The 20,611-nt window shown below is 35.3% G+C and overlaps 2 protein-coding genes across 3 annotated transcripts; one reads left to right on the top strand and one right to left on the bottom strand.

Annotated features, from left to right (window-relative positions):
* Nucleotides 1-1,316: 1,316 nt before the first annotated feature.
* On the top strand, nucleotides 1,317-7,648 carry LOC133859588 (uncharacterized). The gene is made up of 10 exons (XM_062295031.1): nucleotides 1,317-1,635; nucleotides 2,053-2,182; nucleotides 3,433-3,571; nucleotides 3,652-3,864; nucleotides 4,071-4,209; nucleotides 6,261-6,411; nucleotides 6,510-6,619; nucleotides 6,691-6,788; nucleotides 6,951-7,020; nucleotides 7,412-7,648. Exons 1-10 carry the CDS (start codon nucleotides 1,543-1,545, stop codon nucleotides 7,502-7,504), a joined length of 1,236 nt encoding a protein of 411 aa, XP_062151015.1. The 5' UTR covers nucleotides 1,317-1,542; the 3' UTR covers nucleotides 7,505-7,648.
* Nucleotides 7,649-7,848: 200 nt separating this feature from the next.
* Nucleotides 7,849-19,990, bottom strand: LOC133859587 (ABC transporter B family member 27-like). 2 transcript variants are annotated; one of them, XM_062295030.1, is made up of 18 exons: nucleotides 19,879-19,990; nucleotides 19,572-19,755; nucleotides 18,771-18,845; nucleotides 18,636-18,671; nucleotides 18,476-18,550; nucleotides 16,378-16,502; nucleotides 14,889-14,988; nucleotides 14,318-14,489; nucleotides 14,120-14,238; nucleotides 13,330-13,440; nucleotides 13,094-13,238; nucleotides 12,452-12,584; nucleotides 12,288-12,363; nucleotides 10,816-10,881; nucleotides 10,589-10,696; nucleotides 9,429-9,536; nucleotides 9,135-9,332; nucleotides 7,849-8,265 (listed from the first exon to the last, which is right to left on the bottom strand). In XM_062295030.1, the coding sequence occupies exons 2-18, from the start codon at nucleotides 19,653-19,655 to the stop codon at nucleotides 8,062-8,064; spliced, it is 1,935 nt and encodes a 644-aa protein (XP_062151014.1). In that variant the 5' UTR covers nucleotides 19,656-19,755; nucleotides 19,879-19,990; the 3' UTR covers nucleotides 7,849-8,061. The 2 variants fall into 2 exon arrangements, with proteins under 2 accessions (XP_062151014.1, XP_062151013.1); XM_062295029.1 differs by having other exon boundaries at nucleotides 19,572-19,937.
* Nucleotides 19,991-20,611: the final 621 nt, after the last annotated feature.

Here is a 20,611-nt window from a genome sequence, read left to right as displayed (position 1 = left end):
CCAGAAGAAGCCGAGGACCACTGTGGAGAGGCGCGTGTCTTGGGAAAACCAGCTGAAGTAAGCAGATCTGACTCCAAAGAAAGAAACCAAAACAAAGAAAAACCAAGTCATAAACTCCACCGGAAAACACACCAGAAAATCACTCCCCAACCAAAATCCTGTGAAGTCTTTTGCTGGGGAACAAAAGCTCTACAGCCCTGATGGCTGGAGGACACCAAAACTCCAGCAACTCTAGTCAAGGAGGAGCAAAAAACCTCTCCCACCTTAGAAGGGCAAGGAGGGAAACACCACTGGGGGAGGGAGGCGTGGAACCTCCCCCCTGAACACTCAACCGCTTAGTCTTCTTTTGCACTTTAACATTTAATTATAATATCACATTAACACTAATAATAAAAAGATAAAGCAAACTACAAGACTACAATACGTAGTCAACTACATGACTACCATATGTAATCCGATTGCAACACTGACATATAATAAAGAGTAATGTTTCTTGCACAACTCTTACACAACTCTAATAATTTTTTTTTTAAGATCAACCATTAAATATTTAAGGCCCACATATAGGAAAACAAATCCAATGGTTAATCATGAAAAAAAGTAGTTAGAGTTGTACAAAAGTTGTGCAAGAATCATTACTCTATAATAAAATATAAGAATAGATACTAACTAAGTACTCCTAATCCAACACTAACTTCACAATAGAAGTAGATATTATGACTTGCTAATCCCTTGCTTTATTATCATAACAGACATGTAATCAAACTTAACAGAATATTAATTTAATGGGATAATTGCACCATTGGTCATTGAGGTTGGCCTAAATTATGAATTACTCCATGTGGTACTATAATTACAAATCACTCCCTAAACCTGTTTTTCGTCCACTAAGTAAACAAAGTCCGTTAGTAGATTACCATACAAATGATATTTAGAGGTTGTTTCACTATTTATATGACGTGGCAAACTAACGGATTCTGTTAATTTGGTGGACGGAAAACGGGTTTAGGGAGTGATTCGTAATTATAGTTTACTACAAGAACTCTCTGTGAACTTTTTGTACCACATAAAATGATTCGTAATTTAGGCCAACCCTATAAACCAGTTGTGCAATTATCCCTAATTTAATTAAAATGTATTGAGTAGTATAATATCAGAAAAATTACATTAAATGTAATTTAAACCCAATATATAGATATCATAATTTTTTCCATGGGAAAAATGGTTTGTGTTTACTGTTTAGTGTTTTTATTCAAGTCCTTTTAGTAGTATATATATTACCAAAAGGTGAAACCGTGAAACCGTGAAAGCGGGTTTTTGAAGGAGGGAGAGTGCGAGTGAAGGGGAAAAGGATAAGAGTCAATATAATTAACAAGTTATACATAGAGCGTAAAAACCTAAAACAGTTCCAGGAGCTGATAGCCCAAGCCCCCCATTGAGCGTACCTAGGGTTTCTCTCTCTCTTTCTCTCTCTCTTACTCTCTCTGCTCTGCTGCAAAAGCTAGGGTTTTGAATTCTTTGCGGTAGCAGAGAGCTTCAACAATGACGACTGTGGTTCCAACCTCCGAGGAAGATCCCGCGCTCGCCGTCGTACGATTCACTTCTGAGCTCGCATGGGCCGACGCCGGCCCCGAGGTACCCATCTCTCTATGCGTATCAATGTGTATTTGAATTTATATGCGAATATGTGGGTCTGCCTCAAATATTATTCGTACTTTGTGATTTATTTTTGTTGATGTTCCTCAATTAAGGCGATTTTGTAGTGAAAGAATTTTTATTCAACACATTGGACATTAAGAAGCTTTATGGTATTTTACGGGATTTGATGCAACACAAAACAAATTTTCTTATAAAAAAAAAAAGAATTTTTATTCGATTTGATGGTAGATAAAAAATTGTTGTCATTATATTCAGTGATTATCCGTTTGATTACTGGAAAAATTTAGGAATCACTGTATAATTTAACTAGGCCTAGCATGGCTATGTGGCGCGATTGCCAGTCTGATTGAAACTCCAGTGTGCGTTAAATTGTGTGTATTGGTCATTGGTCAGGTTGCCGAGCCACAAGTTAACAGACTTTGCATGGAAGCCGAAGAATGCATGGCAATGAACAAGTGGGTGGAGTTGGCTTCGCTGATGCTCACCTCTGCCGACTTGATATTCTCAAAGGTGGCCGAGAAAGGTGTGAATGCTTTTTTTTCCATTGGTTTTTACGATTCTTGCGGACAATTTATTGAAAGTATTGTGTGTGTAACCAAAAATATATATTTTTTTATTCATCAAAAAAATTGTGTGAAGCACCATAGTGCTTTTTGCGCTAATAAGTTTGCCATATGTTACTGGTTTTCTTGAGCTTCTGAACAATGTGCCATTGTGTAATTTGAGTGAGGAAAAAGGTGTCAATCAGTTTTTTCTGGGGTAGACGCTAGTTGGTTATCAGTTTTGCATAGGCTCTATGAGATTTGTAGTAAGTCCTCAAATTTATGGGCATCAGGAAAGATTATTGAAATAAATAGATTATGCTTGATATTGCCTGCTATTTTAGTTCCTTGGTGGTTTTGTCATGGCCAGTTCTGGTTACTGATTCTAGATATGTTTTAGCGGGTTGTATAGGGGTTTGTTTTTGTTCCAACTCCATGAACATTCAGAGTTGTGTTGTGACATCTCAGAAAGTTAGTTTTACATGAAAAAAATGGATTGCCTGCATTGAGTAGGTGGATTATAGGTGGTGCTAATGGATACTAAGTCTCACATTGGTTCATTACAAGGTGATATTGAGCTTTATAAGTGATTTGAGGGAGCTCTAATTGCAACTTAACTAGTCATTTTGGAGTGATAGCGCATTTGTGTCTAGCGCTTTCCCTGAGTCGTTACATGTGTGTTCCTATATTTCATCAGTAACCACATTATTGAGAAATGAATAAAGGTTTCTGTTAGGAGAGGAAAGTACAAGAATTAGAGTTTATTTTTCCTCCCATTTCCTTTGTTGAAATTCACTAATAATTGAATATTGAATTCTCTCTAACTAGAAAATGCTTTGGTTCTTCAATAATGCTGCAATATGCAGATTCTCGTTGTTTTCCCTAATTGTGGGGTTATTATAGGACTATCTACTCCAACTTCTTGGCATTTTGATTTTAGGATGGTGCATCTGTTTGCAGTTTCCTGATTGAATTATTTTGAACATGAATTCTTATCAGTTATTTGAACATGCCTTCATCATTTTAAGGCACATATTATGGCACAGATAAGCTGATTAATTATACGCTGAATATTGCGAATACTGTGGTGGCCGGTGTGAACTTAGTCAATCACATCATGTAATATTTAGTGAGCGTTAAACTACTGACAATTATTGTTTGTGTTTTTATGGATACTTACTAGTTATCATTCATATGAACAAGAATTGCTGTTTGTTGATATCTTCCTCAGATCTCGAGTGTATCTTCACTGTTATCTGCAATCTTGTTACGAAGTCTGAAAGTCCAGATGAAGAGTTTGAGATGGCAAAACTTATATCTGGGAAAATTACTCAGCAACCAAATGATAAACCTGCATTGCGGTTAAAGATGTAAGGTCACATTATGATTGTAATTTTAGCTTGTAAGGTTTTGAAAGCAGTCTCTCATATTTGTTCCTTTTTCCTTCTAGCTTGTTCAATCTGTACAACCTACTGGAGAGCCCATACAGTCAGTTTCATATTTACATGAAGGCCCTAACTTTGGCATTCAACGGGAAAGTCACTGATTGCATTGTTCCTTCATTCAAAAAGATGGATAGCTTCCTCAAAGAGTGGAATATCGGGATATCTGATCAGCGAGAACTCTTTCTTACCATCTCAAATGTTTTGAAAGAAAATAAGAGGTATGGGGGGAAGGGTTTCTCTCACACAAAAGTGAAACTAGTCCTACATATGCATTGGACAGGGAGCGGTGTTGGTTTCCAAGTTTACTACTGAATCAATAAAAAAATGTTTTCTTTGTCTATCTATGTCATCATTAGTCTTTTTTCTTGATTAATGCATTACTATTCGCTTTTATGATTTTTTTTTTTTTTTTTTTAAATTCCAGCTCGGCAAAAGATTCTTTCAAATTCTTGACAAGATACTTGGCGACTTTCTCTGGTGAAGATGCATATAAAATGAGTGAAGCCAAGGAAGAAGCTGTACACGCAATTGTGGATTTTGTGAAGGCACCTGACATGTTTCAGGTATTAACACTCTTATAGAACTCAATGACTTTATTAGCTACTATGATTGTAGGTATGCTGCTTTCTGTGGTCATATACTCTATATATCTATATGTTTATACGTTTTATCAACATAAGTGTTGTGTATTTTGTAAGTTTCCTTATTAGTATACTAAATATTTTCTTTCTGGTAGCCAAGTAATTGAAGAATATTCTTTGAAACCTGTGGTGCTCGGCTCTCTCTATTGCTTTAAGATCTCAGAGAAAAGGGAAAGTTTTGTATCTTTTTATGTACTGATTGAACCCATATGAATCTTCTATTATAATATAGTTGTAAGAACCCCAGTAGAATGTTTTTTTGCCGTAACAACTTAATGGTCTGAGATGAGCAATGACCTCTTAAACAAATAATGGTTGTAACAATATGGTGATTAGTGGTAAATGCACTCGGCTCCTTGCAATACTTGGTTTTGAATCTCACTACACTTAAGTTGAAGTGGTGCTTGTAGAGGGAATGTAACAATAGATAGTTCAAGGACAAAGAAAGGACCATTGAGGAGCTCATTACTTTTTTCTTTTTCTCTTTGTTCTCTTGAACAGCTGCGTTCCTCGCTCTTTTAGTGATTAGCTTTAATGATTTCCTTGTTTTGTTTTCTTCTCCTTCTTAACTGCTTCTCTTGTATACTCCCCGTGTACTTGATTGCGCTTTGCGTTTTTTAATAATATTACTCTTACTCATAAAAAAAAAGTTGAAGTGGGCGGTACCTAGATCTATGTGGTTGTTCAGTTATACCCTTTTGAGGGATGCCTTCTGGGGCTATGGTTAGGAGTGTCATCACCCCACTCCTCACCTTTTTCGTTTTAAAAAAAAAAACTAATTGTAAGTAAAAACCTTGCAAGAGAATGCAATATGAAAACATCATTTGAGTTAATTATGGCAGAAAAGGCCAAAATAGCCTCAAGTACTTTTTCAAAACTGACATCTTAACTTAGACTAGCTTAATATAATCCTAATTTTTTGTTGCAAGTATTACTGATACATTGTTTTTAGAATCCAATAAAAATTGGTCTTTTAGAATACCTTGGAGAATCTTTTGCGTGTTATAGCTTAGGTTTTTTCTTGACATTGGATTCTAATTTGGGAAATATACTGTAGAGGTCCTTGGGGTTAGACCTTTTATCAACATTCCCTAGGGTTTAAAATTGATCAAATCACTCTATAAGGTATGTTTTGTGATCAAAGTGCTCACGCTGTAAACTTGTGGTGGAGTTTTTACCAGAATTGTGACATTTGACACGTAGTTTTAAAACGTCATACCCAATAAAATACTTCACGTGGCACTCCACGTGTACAAAAGTACCGCCTTAGCTTGACGCATGACCAAAAAAAAAAAAAAAAAAACCCCAAAAGGAAAACAGAAAGAAAAAGAATAGGGGGACGGACCATCCCTCAGCTGAGGGGTGGCTGTGTGGCCACTCACCCCCTCCCCCTCTTTTTTTCTTTTTTTTCGTTCCATTTTTTGATTGCCTTTTGTTTTGACCATGTTTCAAGTTGAGGTGGCACTTATGTACACGTGGAGCTATTTTATCGTGTTTGACCTAGCCTTTTGCCTAAGTGTCATAATTTCCGTTAAAAATCCTAATGTCAGATGTACAGAAGGAGCAATTTGATAATAGAGAATACTTTAAGGAGTGATTCGATCAAATTTAAACCCTAAAGAGTGATTTGATAAAAAGGTTAAACTCCAATGGTGTCTACAGTATTTTTCTCTTCTGATTTTTCAAGTCTTGAATGGAAAAGGTGGATGCTGAATCATTTACCGTTTTGTTTTACTTTTCATGTTCTTGGATGGAGAAAAGATTGGTTGTGTGATATTACTTTGTTGGAGAATACCAAATTTTAGACACGGTTAAATCTGTAAGGATTTTGGGCATCACTGAAGGTTTTTTTTTTTTTTTTTTTCCTAGATGCATCAACATGTGTATGTCTACCATATTCTTTATTTACTTTACCTAGATTTTGGTCTGGTTTTGGTAGCTCATGGAATTGACTCTTTATTGCTATATTGCAGTGTGATTTGCTAGATATGCCTGCTGTAGGGCAGTTGGAGAAGGATGCTAAATATGCATTGGCATATCAGCTTCTCAAAATCTTTCTGACTCAGAGGCTTGATGCCTACCTGGAGTTTCATGCTGCAAATTCTACTTTGCTTAAAAGCTATGGTAAAAATTCAGCATTGTGTAAATTAGATGAGCTCAGCTTTATTAAACTTCGCTTAACTTAAATTTTTGCCCGGAATATGCTCCTTGCAATGGTTTAGGTCTTGTCCATGAAGACTGTATTACGAAGATGCGGTTGATGTCACTGGTGGATCTTGCCTCTGATGAATCTGGCCAGATTCCATATGCGCTTATCAGAGATACACTTAGAGTAAATTTCTTTTATCTCTCTTGTGTGGTTTTTGTTTTGCATTTTGGTTAATATGTTGGTTTATGTTGCAGATCAATGATGATGAGGTGGAATTGTGGGTTGTTAAGGCAATAACTGTTAAGTTAATTGACTGTAAAATGGACCAGATGAATCAAGTTGTGATTGTCAGGTGCACTCTTAGCTCTCTCTCTCTCTCTCTCTCTCACACACACACACACATTGGCTTCGATTATAGCAAGATCTGATATCAGTACTTGGCTGTTGATCTGTGGTTCATAGTCAGATACAAGTCAATTTCTTTTTTCCTTAACAATTTGTGTTTGATATGCAGCCGTTGTACTGAGCGTGTGTTTGGGCAGCATCAGTGGGAAACACTTAGAACAAAGCTTGCAGCATGGAGGGTAAAGAACTTCTCCATTTTCTCTGAAATAAAAATGTTCCCTTTATTATACCTCCCATATACTTGGGTTGTGCCCCTCTGCTGTTTTTATAAGATTGAATTACTTATAAAAAAAAATTATTTAATTGCCAAAGAAAAATCAATTTGATTTCTTACTAAAGAAAAACCATGTTTATCTTGGAGAAAGTTTACAATTTTTCATTAAATTGAAACTTTTTTGAAAGTGTTGGGTTTGCTATTCTGGTGTGATTCTCACCCGATTTCATGTTGACTAGCCGGTCATTCTGTCCATGGATATGGACTTAATTTTTTTGTGGGAGAATGATTAGATAAATCATCGCTTTTGTTTATGCACAAGTGACTTAATTGCATGACTTTGTTTCTATTTCCAGGGTAATATTGCCAATGTCATCAGCACTGTTCAAGCTAACAAGGTCACTGAAGATAGCCCACTGGCAACGCAAGGCGGCATGATGATTCGTTGAATTGTTGTTATTATTATTTTTTATATCAAAATTTTCTTTATAGATTGTAATGTGGTTCTGAATTACATGCTTTTGATTCCCATTTTTTATTTGGGAACGAAGACCTAATCTATTGGGGATTTTGATGGGATGTCATTTTAATTCGTAGTTGTTTATCATACTACCTGTGCTAAATGTTCTACTGAAGGGAAGGGATTTTCACAAACTTGTCGGCTGTATTTGGAGATTTTGGTACATTTGCCCTTTCCACCACAAAATCAACACAAGATATCTAATTGTGAGTCTTCATCTTTGATTTTAGACCTTGTTACTCTTAGATACCAGTATAACTAAAGAGACGTTAGGGCCAGCACTAATCCAAAGCCATTTTATAGAAAATAACCTCAAGCACGCATTTTGGTTTGGTTCATCTGGCTATTTATTTACTTCCATAACATTTGAGAAGTTACAAGGTTTGTATGCATCTTGTAGGAAAAGCCAGCATAGTAATTTCAATAAGTGACCTCACTTGTCATTATGATTCATAGATTTGGCTATAAATCATTTTAATTTTTAAACTAGAGTTCAGTCTTTGGGGCTTGTAACTGTCTCTTCACCAACGCAGTGTAAATTCCATTCTGGCTGAGTAGCTCTTCGTGGCTGCCGCTTTCCGCTATCTGACCGTCTGCTATAACCGCAACACTGTCTGCACTTTGGACAGTTGAAAGCCTGTGTGCTATGACAAGAACAGTCCTGCCCCTCATCAGAGAATCCATGGCATCCTATACATAGATTTGGAATTTGGTTAATTGATCCGTTGGATAAATGAACAAAATAAAATTTCTTCTAAAAGTACAGGACATTTTGTATATCTGTGGTTTTTTTTTTTTTTTTAATCAGTAACGAAAGGTCTAGGAATCTTACAGTTTACAAATAAGTTTCATTTATATATCTCAAGAAATGCAACAATGATGATGTTACTTATCAAGGGAGGGTGACAGGCGTGAAGACACACAATGACTTGACGTTGACTCCCCGTATTGAAGAGATAAATAAATAAGGTCAACAATTCTTACACAGCCAACTAGCCAAGGATTGGAAAAGGCGTGCTTGCCAGCACAGTGTTGTGACCAAGAAAGTGTTAAGTGGGGCAGCAGAGAGACTAGTAAACATTCATACAAGAAAGTTGAGCAGCTCCACCAGGTCCAATGACCAGACCAAAAGTAGACAGTTTATTATTTAGGCTTTGATTTGTGTCATGAGCTTGTGCGCACAGGACGCAAGTTGAGGGTGTAGCACATCCTCAATTACTGACGTGACACTCTCAGCTTGCGTTCTGTGCACATAGGACACAAGCTATACTCTATTATCTATTAGTGAAAAGAAAGGAGAAGAACAAGAATGACAAATGATTGGGTAGGAGGAAGAAACTGAAGGTCCTCTGGAGGGGAAGGCTAGAAGAGACTTTGAATCTATACTCAAACTACATAGAATCACATAAAGGGCAAAAAAGAAATATGGATTCTTTTAAAAACAAAGTTAGATATGAATATTAAGTCAAAAAGCGTTGGTCCAGTCCGTCATCAGCTTATATATGCAACACACTTTGTACTTTTCAAATCCATGAATTACTAAGATCTGCCAATCTTACCTGAACAAGGTATTCACTCTCGGCATCTAGAGCACTAGTAGCTTCATCTAGTAGTAAAACTCTTGGGTTCATTAGTAGTGCTCTCGCAATTGCTACTCGTTGTTTCTGGCCTCCTGAAAGCCTCAACCCACGTTCTCCAACAACAGTTTGATACTTTTCTGGAAACTTTTCTATGAATTCATGGGCATTAGCCATTTTCTGAAACATTTCTCTTTATCAGTATAAATGGAGAAAAGTAAAAGTTGAAGCCGCTCATTTGTCCAAAGGAAAAGGTGGGGGAAGAATTAAACTCACAGCTACATTTTCTATATCAGTAGAGCTTGCTTTTCCATTGAACCCATAGGCAATGTTTTCTTCCACAGAACAATTGAAAAGAACAGGCTCCTGGCTCACTATACTTATCTGTACAAACATAAAAATGTAAGGTGTCGCAGAATCTTTCGATTCTAATATTATAAATTGTGGTTAGACATCATAAATGAAGAGAGCATTATAAATGGGAGATGTATTAATATTCACCCTCCTAAGGATTAAGTACATCTTTTGCATGTATTAGAGAGGGAAGACAACATTAGCACAATACTAAAAATGACACTATTATTTAACCCATTCACTTTTGTCCCGAAAGTCAAATGAGAACCATTTCTCTCGTCTCTTTATTGCTATGCAAAATATTTATTTTAGATTCATTATGTGAGAGATGACAAAAACTGCTATAGCTTACATTTTCAGACATCAAAGGTGAGTGAAATGTTCTGGTCCGTTTGGGTGTTGAATCCGAATATTATTCGAATTTACTGTGCGAATTACGAGGTTTGACTTTGTGAGATAAAATTTGAAAAAGTTGAATAAAATATGATTTATTCTTGAAAAAGGTAGAATATTATTCGAAACAAACACATCATTAAATCACTTTGTTTTATAGGCGAGCAATCACTTAAATTACGTATCTTTTAATAGTTCACTCTTTGCTTGATTATTTAAAGAGCAAAAATCTCATTGTCATAGGTGGGCTCCGAGTCAAGAATTGAGTTGATGAAATGGTGCAGCATATGATATGGGAGTTTGAAGATCCAGATCATTGTGATTTGGTTGGGTAATTTCAGTGACGTTTGGAAAGAACATGCTTAGAGAGAAGATTGTCCATGTGAAACTTTCATGAAGAAAAATAGGTGGTTTTTGTTCATTATCTTCTTACCTATTTCCCATGATTTTGCTTTTAGAGATGAAATGATATTGTTGCAAATATTATTGATCGTAGATGATTGAGAGCAGTACAATGGAATGCTAATGTTCAAGCGCATGCTTATAACTTCTGTGCTGGCTGTATACAGAATGCAGCCCTCATCTCTGATATAGCTACACTTTTCTTTGCAGGTAATAGACGAGCAAAGACACTCTACTAAACCCTAAATTACATGCATGAGCAGAAAAATATCCAAAAACAAAATTACCTTTCTATGGAGATAATCATGTGATATTTCCACTAGTGGAACCCCATTTAGCAAAATCTTTCCCTTGAGAGGGTCATAGAACCTCTCAATTAAGTGGGCTATTGTCGTCTGCAATAGACAAATAAATAATTCTAACATTCAAAAAAAGTCAAATTTTCTTTACTCATTTCACATAAAGGAAAAAAATGATACGAGAGAAAATGAAAAGGTAAGGATAATATTATTACTTTTCCACCACCACTTGGACCAACAAGAGCAACTTTTGAACCGGGCCTCAGTTTTAATGTTATTCCCTGCAATTAAAAAAGTGGTCGTAGATGGAGTCACATGCAGTGACGGAGCTAGCCATTTTCTTTGGGGCATACATAAAGGTCATGAGATATAAAAATTAGATAAAAAAATATGTGCAAATATAAATGTTCATTCAATAGAAAAGAAAGAAAAAAACACGCTATTTAAGGAAGAAAATGGTTATCTGGAATTTTATGAAATGGATATGTAAGAGTTTCCACATAATACGAAGTTCTATTTTTTTATCAAAGTATATCTTATGGATGCTTTGACATTTAATATGCTCATTCAATTAAGATCACTAGATAGAGAAATTATTTTAAAGATTTTAAAAACATATTAAAACTTTGTTCAACAATATTCTATTTTGAATATATTATCCATAATATTTGTATATCAATTGAACAATACTAATTGTAAATAGACATATTTAAAAATTTCTGTAAAATAAATCAATAAACGACATAAGTACAGCATTTTTAGTTGCCCCATAAAAGAAAATAAATACATGTGCTTAATGAATAAATAAATTTTAAAACTATGTTTCTTAGAGAGTATAAAAGAACGATTTTATTTAGTGATTTAGGGGTTATTTTAGATTCTTCTCAATACGTATTTGAGAACTTATACTAAATTTGGAACGAGAGGGAGGATCATAATGAGAGAGAAAGAGAGTCACGCAGAGACCAAAAAAAGTGGAATCCAACAACCTTCCCGAAGGAAAAAAGTAAAGAAAAGATGGGTGGTGAGAAAAAGTGAAGGCTATGACTATCAAAGGCGTGGCAGCCCAATAAATTTAGTAACTCTAGTGTGTGCTTTGTGTGTTGGCCACAGAATAGAAATTTATATTTTACCACTAGGTAAGTGGAAGTCATATTCTAGGACCTTAAATGCTGCTAACTATAACATGAGGGAGGGGGTTTCAGATTTTTTGGGGGACCATGGCCCCCCTGCTCCCCGCCCTCCGCCCCGAAGGAAGGGAGGTCTTCAGATTTTTGGGGGGTGCGATGGGCCCCCTGCCCCCCCAACACTGGTTACATGGTTAGCAATGTCAGGAGTCCTGCATGCTTTCCATACCAATGTCAACGCTAGAAGAAAATCCTTCAAAAAACTCATACTATGCTAAGTATCTACTTACATTGGGATTCCAAATGTTTATGACCGATTAAAGAAATAATAAGATAAATTTGATTTGGATTCTTTCAATAATTCAATCCGAAGTAGGATTTCTGGGCAACAGAGCAGACTCAATTGAATCGTAGAAGTAATGTTTCATTTCCTTTATGTTTTACTAATCTTCTTTCAGTTTATAGTGTCCTAATCCCAATGCATGAAAGGGTTAGATCAATAAAGCTGATTCCACTGTCAAAATATATATGTAAATTGATAAACCAATTCTCATTATTACCTTAAGTACCATATGACTTGGGCGAGAAGGGTAAGCAAACCAGACATCATCCAATTCCACATCTCCATCAGGATTTCTGCCATCAAGGCTTCAATATTACTCAGAATAATATTACTTCAATCTCAATAAGAGGATAAAAGTACGAGGTGGTGCAACTAACTGACCCAATAGGGCACTTATCTCCCGATCTTGGCATGGATGAGACGCGATCCAGGAGCTGAAAAACTCTCCTGCTTGCTCCTGCAGCTTTCATTGCTGTTGTATATAATCCTGATAAAGAGGATACTGAGGACCCAACTGCAGACAGAGAAATTTATTAATTTTTTAAGTTTTAGTAGCTATAAAGCTTTCAAAGAAACAATGAAAAACAGAAAGAAAAGAGGTAGTTACAAGCAACGCAACAATAAAATTGAAAACATGCTAGCTTTGGCCAAGACAATTGACATAACCCTAAATAATCAGATAAGGTGATTTACTCAATTCCAAAGCAGAACCCTAACGCAAGTCATGTAACTGTCAACATTAATCAAACTGGAAGACCCTCTTAAGAGGCTTTGCATTTAAAAAAATTTCCCAATCTTTAATTATCCTGTACAGAAACCTATCACATTTTGAACACTTTCAATATTCTTTTTTTACTATTATTATTCAGAATATTCTTTTACAACATAAAATCTATAATATTGGCCAAGTTTCCTAGAAATTTTATAAGTGTCTTGTGATTATGTCTAAGATGAAAGGTAAACTCGAACATGATTTTCTAATGACAGGTACAGTTTGCAGGCTGTAAACAATGAGGAAAGTACCTGTTAGGCTATAAAGAATGAAGGATGTAAGAGCGCCTGCAGTCATGGATCCTGTTATTGTCAAATAAGCTCCATAAACCACCACTACGATGACAGATAATGTGGATGCTGCATTTAGTCCTCCAAAGAATAGGCCAACTACTCTCTGTGGCAGAAAAAGCAAACCTTAAAAGCTCAGAAATTCTCTCAAATATATGAACTCACAGCTTCCAAGTGTGATTTGTCAAGAAACTCACAGCTTGTCTGAGGCCAAGCTTCAATGTCTCATCAACTTTTTCCGAGTAATTTGAAACCGCATATGCTTCTTGAGCAAAAGATCTGACTGTTCGAATAGCCCCAAAAGATTCCTAAAAAGCAATATTGCTCAGGAAAAAGGTTGACCTTCTGAATTAAAAAATTGACTAACATTCTTAATAATGTCTTGGCTGTTCTACTTGTCTAGAACCATTAACGTCAATAAATTGACCTAGGATACCAGAAGCAAGAGGAACCCATGCACAAATCAGTTCGGAACTACATTTTTGTTATAAATTTCCTTTGTTCTCTTTTCATCTTCTTTATTGCATCCTTTTACTCAGCTATCCTAAACTCTGTTTGCGTACCTACGATTTCTATCCTCAATAGAGTTACTAAATTGGCTCCAATTGCCTGCATGGGTTGTATTATGAAATTCATCAAAGTAGCTCCTTTATCTTTCCTTAATCTAGTCTTCTCTTGATAAAACTCTCTGATGCATTTAACATAATCAAGTCTTTAATTTTTTTCTTTCTTTTTATCTTACCATTTTTTTAAATATCCTTCTCCCTGTCCTGCACCCCACCTTTGCCATAAAACTCATCATAATCTTAAATCTAGCCTCTTAAACTGCCTTTTAGAATTTCTTTTTCGCACTTCAATTTTTCCAAATACAATGATTTATGCAACAAAAAAGTTAGTAATGTCGAAAATGCATGGTTCCCAATACCATGAATTGAGCATTTCAAAATAAATAAATTCCAATATAAAATTCATATTTTGCCCACAAACCTCTGCAATTGAGGCAGCCACTGCAGCTGCAGCTTGAGTTGAGTGTGAAAGTTCACGAAGATAGCGCCCAAATTTTCGAACAGCAATGGAAATGACTGGCACTACGGCCAAAGCCAACACTAAGCAGGAAGAAACATACAATAAGCAAAAGTGGTACCAGAGTAATGAACATTACTGTAAGTGAATAAAATCAATTACATGTTAACTTCCATGAAGATGAGAACATGAAGCCAATGCCAATAAATGCAGTTGTTAGATTTCGAAGTGCCTCAGAAAGATTGGTAGTTGCAGCATTCTTTATGATCTGTGTGTCTTCAGACAGCCTGCTTAGGAGTTCCCCTGTTCGAGTAACATCAAAAAACGCTATTTCCTGTTGAACCATGCAGGATCAACCATGAAAAATTGTATTCAGAGTTTCATATCAATACCAGTGTGAGAATGATAGAATTAATTGGTAATAATTATCTAAAATATTGACTTCCATTGTTTCTAATACTGCTCAACCTGCCACACTTGAATCTCACACTAAAGATGTTATTGACAGTTTGAAAATCTTGGCAGCATGATAGATTGATTAAAAACGCAACAAACCAACATGTACAGTGGTTTAGAAACTGATATACATTTGTGTGTGTGTGTGTGTGTGTGTGTGTGTGTGTGTGTTTTAGAAAAACAGTGGTTTGGAAAAACAAATTGTGTGTTTTTAGTACTTTTGTATCTCACAGATGGTGCTCCAGATTTTTTAATTCTGAGAATTAATGTGTCTAACCTGATGGATAAGGTGACTGAATAAGTCCTTTCTCAAACGAGCTACAACCCTTTCACTTGCAGAAGAAAACAACCATGCTCGAAGTGCTGTGCACAGAGAACTAAAAAAAACTATGGTCAATTGACAGCAAACAACACAGAACCTAATATGGGCTCTTAAAATATGAAACAAGGATAGAAATATACCAACATAAACACCAGACCTACACAGGTAAACTTATCCTTTAATTTAGATAGTTCTATCTCAAATGCACTATTAATATCCTTCTTAGGCCGTCTTACAACCAACTCAAGCAAAAATGCATTTGATAGATCTTGTAGAAACGTGGGTCATTGGACAATATATGTTTGCATTTTGTGCTGTAAAGCTCTAAATTATAGCACAGTGAGCTGGGACATTAGGAAAGCAAAGTTAGGTTAATAAAAGTTACAAGAATTCCTGCCTTATTTGTTTCTAGTTGGAAGAAATTGACTTTCTTGCCTACAAGTTTCTACTTCGGTTAAGGGTTTACTAAAATAAGGCTTCCTTTTTTTCTTTTTTCTTTTTTGATGAATAAAAATAAGGCTTCCTTGTTTTGATGTTCTGATACTTGGGGTGTTTCCCAGCCGAAAAGGAAAGGGTAAAATCTTTGGTGCTCTTAGTTCTTCTGTACTGGCCAAAGCGTGCTTTGATTTATTGGAAATTGTACATGGGAAGTACTTTTGCACATCTATCCTCTTTTATATAAAGCAATATTGAAATTCTAAATGAAAAGTGAACAAAAAAAACATTGGTAATGATGTAGGGCAAAAAGCCCTATTCGAACAACTATATTTACTGTTCAAATGGATGCGGCTGACAGATTGCAGCTAAGGTTTTCTTTTCATGGATTTTTAGTAGGTTTAGCTTGGTTTTAAGGGTAATTTTTGTCATATTTGGTTATTAAAGTTAGCGCTTATCATTATAGCCTATATAAAGGCATGTCTTTAGACTTCTTATTATTGGTTACCAATTCATAAATAATATTTTAGTCAAATTTCTTCAAGAATTAAGCAACGTTAACTCAAATCCCTACTCTTTCCACTGCGTCAGTTGATTCTATTGGATTTTTATGCTGTTAGATTTATGCTTTCACATTAGTTTATTTATTCATATAGGTTTATTCACTTATCAGTTGCACCCTTTTAGGATCTTTCTTGATACTTCTTGTGATTTTGATTACATTCACTTTTTTCGTTTTGTCACAAGTTACATGCATGTGCCTGCGTACGCATCATGTTCTCTTTAAAGTCTGAAAATGTTTGACAGTAGCCAAATCATTCTTATAACTTTTTTTTATAACTTTTTGGCCCCAAGGGGAGGGGGAAGTGGAAATTCGAATTAATGACCTCTACTTGCATGGTTCTTAGACGATTGAACTACCCTTTGGGGTCCAAATCATTCTTATAACTTAAGAGTCACTAGAAACTATTTTTCCTCAGGGCAGTAAATACGAGAGAGAATATCATACCCAATTACAACTATCAGCACAATATCCAATATGGTGTCCCTGATGGCATCCAGAGCTTCTGACTGCTGTTCAGGAGTTCTGATTTCTCTTGATACAATGTCTATTATCATACCACCATATTTTGGCTGCACAACAAGAATAATGATGTAATCTTTATAAAGACAAAGGTTGCAGTAAGAACAAACCAAATTACATGTTAAAGTTTACTCTAGACTTTTTTTAACTTGTCTCATCATCCTATGTGTACATATCTCTTTCAGCTTATCAGAAGATAGTAGTTAGAGCAAAAGCTTTTACCTATACAACCAATTATGCACCTACAAAAGGAACTACCAATGGGAAATAATAATATTATTATCACCCAATTATGTGAGTGCACATGCGAGTGGTAAGTCCCATATTAAATAAATAGTGAGTAGTTAATTTAATATTGTTAAGCCCAAACTTATAAACTTAACCTTTTAGGTTAAGTGGTGTCTAAACATGTCATATCAAGCCCTCACTTGAAGACTTCCCAGGTGTTTATCTTCCCAACAGATGTTACCAAACCCAAAGGTTTAGCTTTTGGTGGAAGTTTCTTGATCTTGACACGTTTGTGGCTTGGTTGAGCATATGGGTAGCTCTAAGAGCGAGGTGTGTTATGCGGTCACTACATTTAGTACAACTCTTATATGCATGGCAGTCTTTGATATGTGAAGAACTCATAGGCTACGGGAATGCTTTTTTTTAGAAATGCATGTGTGAGTGTTAAATCCCACATTGGATAAATCATAATAATATATTAGTGGTTAATATTACATTTGTTGGGCCAAATCCATAGATTTTAAGTTTTTGGGTGAAGTGGTTTCCTAAACATGTTATATCAAGCCCTCACTTGAAGACTCTCCAAGTATTCATCTCGCCAACACTTAATATTTAAAGCAATGATAAAGAATGGTTTCTAAAGTCAAAGTCCAAGCAAAATGAACAAGGGAATTTCCATGCAACATGCTAGCTTACATAAGCAAGTACTGTTCAAACTCCTAGGCCAGCAAAGAATTAGACTAGTGCCTGAGCAGTCCTATTGAAATCGAGGTGAGCGAGTGTCAAGTGGTCATCAAGTCTCACAATCATCTCATTGAAAACAACACACAAGCAAGACTTCCCATATTGCATTTAAGAAAACATTTAGACAAAGAGATCTACATGCATGATTGGGCTTGCCAAAGTTTTGATGTGTTTAAAAAAAAAATTACACAGTTTTCAAGGGCCCATGGTGCTCATCTTTCAAACATGAGTAAGAGCAAAGGAAACTTCCGAAGCTAATTAGTGTACATCCACCTCAGTCTATGGTGAAAATTCTTCAGGTTTGTTAATTTAACCAACATTGATCCTTTGTTAGTATTACAAGCTGCTGTTTTGCAATTTTGCTAAAATAATTAAGTAGCATTGCTATCTATATTTCAGATATTGATGGGAGAAAACCCCGGAGAGAGGAATTTCAGTGCCCTTTGGCTTGTGTAGAAGCAGAAGTTGAGTTTGTAGAGATCCAAATGACCTTGGAGGTCGTACTATCCATAGTAACCTTCAATATGTCAGAAGAGCATATTGGAAACAAGATGGATGAAAAAGGGCAGTGGAGGATTATCTTCAACTGATGATCTACAATGCTCATCTCAAAACAGAAAGAAAAAGGTTTTCTTGGTGGAGTTGAGAAGTACACTGCTAGATATCTTGGCTATAGTAATACACGACATGTTATTCTATATCATCAGGTCAACCTAAAACTTGTTGTAATTCAATTTGTTTACATATTTACGTTTGTCCTCATAAAAATTAAAAAATAATAATAATAATAATAATAATAATAATAATAAAAGTTCCCATTTTCTTTGATCTCCAACATATACAGGATTGACAATAGAGCATAAAGTTCCGATTTGTATTCCTTGATCGGAGACAGTGAGCCAACAGCAATCGTAAAAGGAGCTTTGCAGTTAAATTAACAGTCCATTCAATATACTATTCAGTATTTAGTGTTAGATGATAATTAAGCAAAGGAGAGAAAAATGATAGAAAAAGAGAACTTGCATGGCCACTGATAGGAAAATTAACATACAATTAGAATACTTGATGTGGATGCTATCAACAGTGCAATGGTGGCAACAACCAGCTTCCCTGCATCAGGTTTTGCCTGTGAAACAGGAGGATTTAAACAATTAGACATATTTCAGCATTACTACTACATTATCAGAACCCATCAAAAATTTCCCATTTACCAGTGATAATACTCTAGAAAATCCAACATTCGCTGCCTGCATTTGCCAAAACAAAATTATAACTTTTTGCTAAAAAAAGCTTTGAATTAGAGATGAACAAAATTTGTAGGCTTGCATAGGATGACTAGTCATCACCTCTACTGCATCCCCATGCTCAAGGTCTGTTGCAAGTCCATCAGCCGATTGGTCTTCATGTGCTTTCCTCTTTCCCTGCATGGATCAAAGCAATTTGACTTCCTCTTTTTTCAGGACCCATTAAAAGGGACCTTAATAGTCTTCTTCCAATTAAAGATTTAATATTTTCCTTTACAAAATAAACAGACACTACCAAGGAAGAACTGGATTTTTCATAAATTAGGAATTGAGAAAACTGGTACCCTAATCAAACGATATCAGCATAGTTGTTATTAATCAAAAATCCAAACCAAAATACTGGGAAGCACCAAATTGAACATTATGTGTATTTTCAGTTTCTCGACCAACAAATGCTGTAGAAAGGAAAATACCCCCCTCCCCCCCCCCACCCCAAAAAAAAAAAAAAAAATTAAAACCGATCAACTCATGGGAGTTAATGATTTAAGAGAGAGGAAAATTAATGAATACAAAGAACAAGTTAAAGAGGAACTAAACCACGAGATTTTCAAAAAAAAAAAAAAAACCTTCTTTCTAAGCATGTAGCAAGCAACCCAACCATGTCACCAAGAACCTATAATAAGAAGAATTTATATAACAGCACATACAAATACAATAGGGAAATCTCAATTGGTTGAACAGTTACTAAGAAAAAGAAAAGGTGACATCACTAAATACAGCAATTGAATATGACCAAGTTCTTGATATGGGCATGTTACAGAAAATTGAACAAACATATGACCCATATAAATAAATCTTAAATAACAACAAACTAAGATGAAAAAAGAAAGAAAGAAAGCAAACCTCCTTATTCAAGAGAGAGACTCTCTCACTTCCAGCGGAGGCAATGGACTTGGAGGTCCAATCCAAGTGCTGCTTCTTGCCCATCAATGGAGAAAGCTGTGCTCCGCGGGAAATGGAGGTGGGTCAGAAAGTCGTTGGCAAGTGAGTGGGTCAAAACTCGAGGACAAAGATCTTCACCGGCCAACTGTTTTAAATTAGCCTTTCAGAACTCAAATGGATCAATAATGATAAATAAATTTATAACGAGAATGGGTTTTCTTTTTCTAAACTTTGAGAAGACCAAGTCAAGTGACACCCACACCAGTACCTGAAAGAGGAATGAGAACGAGAATCTCACCCTCCCCAGCTATCAAACTCCGGCTACAACTATATTCTACATGTGATCCTTTTTTTTTTTTTTTTTTTTTTTGTAAAAAAAATATATATATATAAGAACGAGAATCTCACCCTCCCCAGCTATCAAACTCCGGCTACTACTATATTCTACATGTGATCCTTTTTTTTTTTTTTTTCTTTTTTTTTTTTTTTTTTTGTAAAAAGAAAAAGAAAAAAGGATCACATGTAGAATATATATATATAATGTACAAATATTTTTCTTTTCCCCTTTTGTGTGGCTGAGGGGTTCAGGGAATATAACTCGATAAGTCCGTCTAGTATGACTTACGAGGAGGAGGGCAGCGAAACTATATAGTTCATTAGTTCGTTTGGGTGTGAAAATTTTAAAAAAATTATGAATATCGGTAAAATTTAATTTTTAAAATTATGTTTAGATGATTTAAAAAATTTGAGATAATATTAAAATATCTTAGATAAAATCTGAATAAAATTTAAAATTCTAAAAAGTAGTAATTGAAAAGTATTTGAAAAAGACCTCTCGCCCAAACATGTCATAATTTTTAGGTTTGGGGTAAAATTAAAAGAAAAAATGAATGAGTGAAAAATTTTAATTTTAAAGGGTTCATTCATAAAAATATATATATTCTACGAAGAGTTTTTTTTTAAAAAAATTTGGACACCACAACGTGGTTCTACCCAAAGAC

The sequence above is a fragment of the Alnus glutinosa genome, chromosome 2, assembly GCF_958979055.1.
Source record: "Alnus glutinosa chromosome 2, dhAlnGlut1.1, whole genome shotgun sequence".
NCBI lineage: Eukaryota > Viridiplantae > Streptophyta > Magnoliopsida > Fagales > Betulaceae > Alnus > Alnus glutinosa.
The sequence above is the reverse complement of the archived record's forward strand: the minus strand, read 5'-3'. Positions and strand labels throughout refer to the sequence as shown.

What these genes read in the sequence shown, in the direction of transcription:
- LOC133859587 (XM_062295030.1), bottom strand. Translation starts at nt 19,655, where the DNA reads ATGGGCAAGAAGCAGCACTTGGATTGGACCTCCAAGTCCATTGCCTCC. An exon ending in AGCATGGGGATGCAGTAGAG is followed by an intron (nt 18,672 to 18,770) that starts GTGATGACTAGT and finishes TGGCAAATGCAG; the next exon opens with GCAGCGAATGTTGGATTTTC. An exon ending in GTCCAAGTGGTGGTGGAAAA is followed by an intron (nt 10,697 to 10,815) that starts GTAATAATATTA and finishes TGTCTATTGCAG; the next exon opens with ACGACAATAGCCCACTTAAT.
- LOC133859588 (XM_062295031.1), top strand. Translation starts at nt 1,543, where the DNA reads ATGACGACTGTGGTTCCAACCTCCGAGGAAGATCCCGCGCTCGCCGTC. An exon ending in CTCAAAGGTGGCCGAGAAAG is followed by an intron (nt 2,183 to 3,432) that starts GTGTGAATGCTT and finishes TATCTTCCTCAG; the next exon opens with ATCTCGAGTGTATCTTCACT. An exon ending in GTTTTGAAAGAAAATAAGAG is followed by an intron (nt 3,865 to 4,070) that starts GTATGGGGGGAA and finishes TTTAAATTCCAG; the next exon opens with CTCGGCAAAAGATTCTTTCA.